We start from the raw sequence: 2514 nt of genomic DNA on the forward strand, positions 1-2514 counted from the left end.
AACCTATATCTATAGTTCAAACTTTTTTCTACCCTGTTTTGGCAGCTGTTGAAATATGTAGATCATGGTTTGTCTTAGTATTATTTATTGGTGTTTGAACTTAAGTCTTTTAACTCATATTGGTTAAATTGCTACGATTGGACGTGTAGCAACTTAACCCTCACACATGGTTAGGATTACATAGGCCTCACTTTTCCACCCTGTTTCTTTCTGACATGAATACACAAAACATCTTTCATGAGACTAGAATTTTTGAAAATCAAAGTTATAATGTTTACAATTTCACCACAAGAATATTTTGGTTCATCTTAGAATGTCGTCGTCGTCGTCATCATCAACGACTTTTGGCTCATCCTTTGCTAAACACACTTTGGGCATACCATTCTCTTTCTGTGATGTGGAAGCCACACTGAAATTCTCAAATACTACAAAAAATTTAGGACAACCCTTCTTAGGGTGTCCAAACTACAACACAGAGGTGACTACATCTTTGCCTTACATAATACATTTTTAAATCTTAATGATTAATATGCTGAACATCTATCATTTCCTATATTTATATTTGTATCAAATGATTAGGGATTACCATATTATAAGTTTTTCAAGTGGGTAGATAGTAATCAAGTGAATGAGTTTCAACTTCGAGAAAGAACAAATGAAGTGTTAAGGAAGGAGAGAGAACTCGAGAAGAGAGTCGAAGATGTCGAAAAGAGGGAGATTGAGCTCCGTAAGAGATCGGATGACATCGAGAAGAGAGAGATGCTGCTATCTAATATTAATGAGGAGGTTCGGAAGAAGGAGTTGGTGCTTGTTGTACGTGAAGCTAAAATCAAGCGTTCAGGCACATTACTCCGGGTCTATTGGGCGTTTGCATTTGTATTTGGCTGTTGTATTGGACTCTATACTTGATGTAAATATTTTAAGTTCTTAGTTTCTGCCCAAAGTTGGTGACTAACTTTAATCTTAATCTCACTTGAAATCTGTTCCTTAGTTTGTTTAAAACTTTGAATGTAGATCTGCTTCTCCATGTGGATAATGTCACTTGATGTATTTATGTTATCTAATATTGCTCTTGCAGTTTATTTATCCGAAAAGGAAGATATTATCCTTCCTGTATTCATTGTGGGGTCGTTGTCTATTGCTTTTGTTTCTTTTGCAGTGCTGTTTTTATGTCATTTTTGTTGTTAGTAGAAACATCTTTAGTTATTCCATGTGATAAGAGACCAATGTTTGAGATGTCAACTCCAAACATTATACATGCATCACACAGATTTGTGGCGAATTGAAACAGGGAATGTTTGTGGGAATGTTATTCCAATCATATGTTGAACTCTTCCAAAGGAAGATCGAATTCTTCCAGTACTCATTACTGGACAGATTAAAAGAGCACACTCTTTTTAAGAACAAAATTAAAAGTAGTCCTAATTGAAGTTTATTAAGGCCTCACTTAATAAACTAGTACATGCAATTGTAACAAACTCAAACATGATCTTGAGAGTCACGTACGAACCTCAATAAAACCCAAAACCAAATGCCAAAAACGGCCACTTACAAAACTAACTTCAAGAAACAATAAAAATCATTACAAAACCCAGTCCGCATATGCATAAAACTCCTTGCTTTTGATACACAGATAACAAATTCCATTAAACATCAACACTGCCTCAGTATACATGCATCACACAGATTTTGAAATTACCTCTTCTCAAAGCATTACACTAATTCCTTTTCATTACAAATGAGAATCAAAATGTAACATAAGTTCCCAAAAAATTGTCGTTGATCCATTTTCATTGTATGGCCCTTTACCAATGGTGACATGTCTCTTCCAAAAATGTTTGAAATATTTATTCCTTCAGTCAACACCTTAAATAAACCAGTCCAAGCCCCTTAAACAATGCTTTCTATGAGCACTTCCAAAGATGTCTGAAATATTTCCACCAACAATAACCAAAGGAAGATAGATCAGCAGATGAAGTGTTATTGAATAAAAGTAATTTTCTAATACTAAAAAAAAAAAAAATGGTTTTTTGTTCTATATTCGTCTTGGAAAAGAAAAATAATAATGAAATGATAAACCAACATAGGAAACCTTCTTTTCTTTTTTCTTTTTTTTTTTTTTGGAGTTAAAGGGACACAAAATTTTACATCAATTTGAATTAAAGTTGAAATAAACAAATCTTGGTATGTGTTTTTTTTACATGAAACAATAAAAATATGAAATCTTACTGGTCATAAAAAAACTAGCATGCGGTCAGCCTAACAAAATCTGGAGCAAAACAACGGCTTACCCTTCTGCATATGCTTTCATTCGTTCATAACACTAGCCCCAACAAACCCATATACAATGAACCCCCAAATATAAGTCTAAATATAAGTCTATATGGTTTCCACCAACAATTTATATTTTCATCTTCCTAACATGACATCATTAAAAACCAAAGTTCATCCAATCCAAATGTGCAATTAATATCACAAACACTCAAGCAAGCATATCCAACCTCTATAAGAACT

The 2514-nt window shown here is 33.4% G+C and overlaps 1 protein-coding gene across 1 annotated transcript; it reads left to right on the top strand.

Annotated features, from left to right (window-relative positions):
* Positions 1–256: 256 nt before the first annotated feature.
* Positions 257–1027, top strand: LOC121243621. The gene is made up of 2 exons (XM_041141744.1): positions 257–478; positions 580–1027. Exons 1-2 carry the CDS (start codon positions 314–316, stop codon positions 907–909), a joined length of 495 nt encoding a protein of 164 aa, XP_040997678.1. The 5' UTR covers positions 257–313; the 3' UTR covers positions 910–1027.
* The last annotated feature ends 1487 nt before the right edge of the window (positions 1028–2514 follow it).

This window comes from Juglans microcarpa x Juglans regia, chromosome 8D, assembly GCF_004785595.1.
Source record: "Juglans microcarpa x Juglans regia isolate MS1-56 chromosome 8D, Jm3101_v1.0, whole genome shotgun sequence".
NCBI lineage: Eukaryota > Viridiplantae > Streptophyta > Magnoliopsida > Fagales > Juglandaceae > Juglans > Juglans microcarpa x Juglans regia.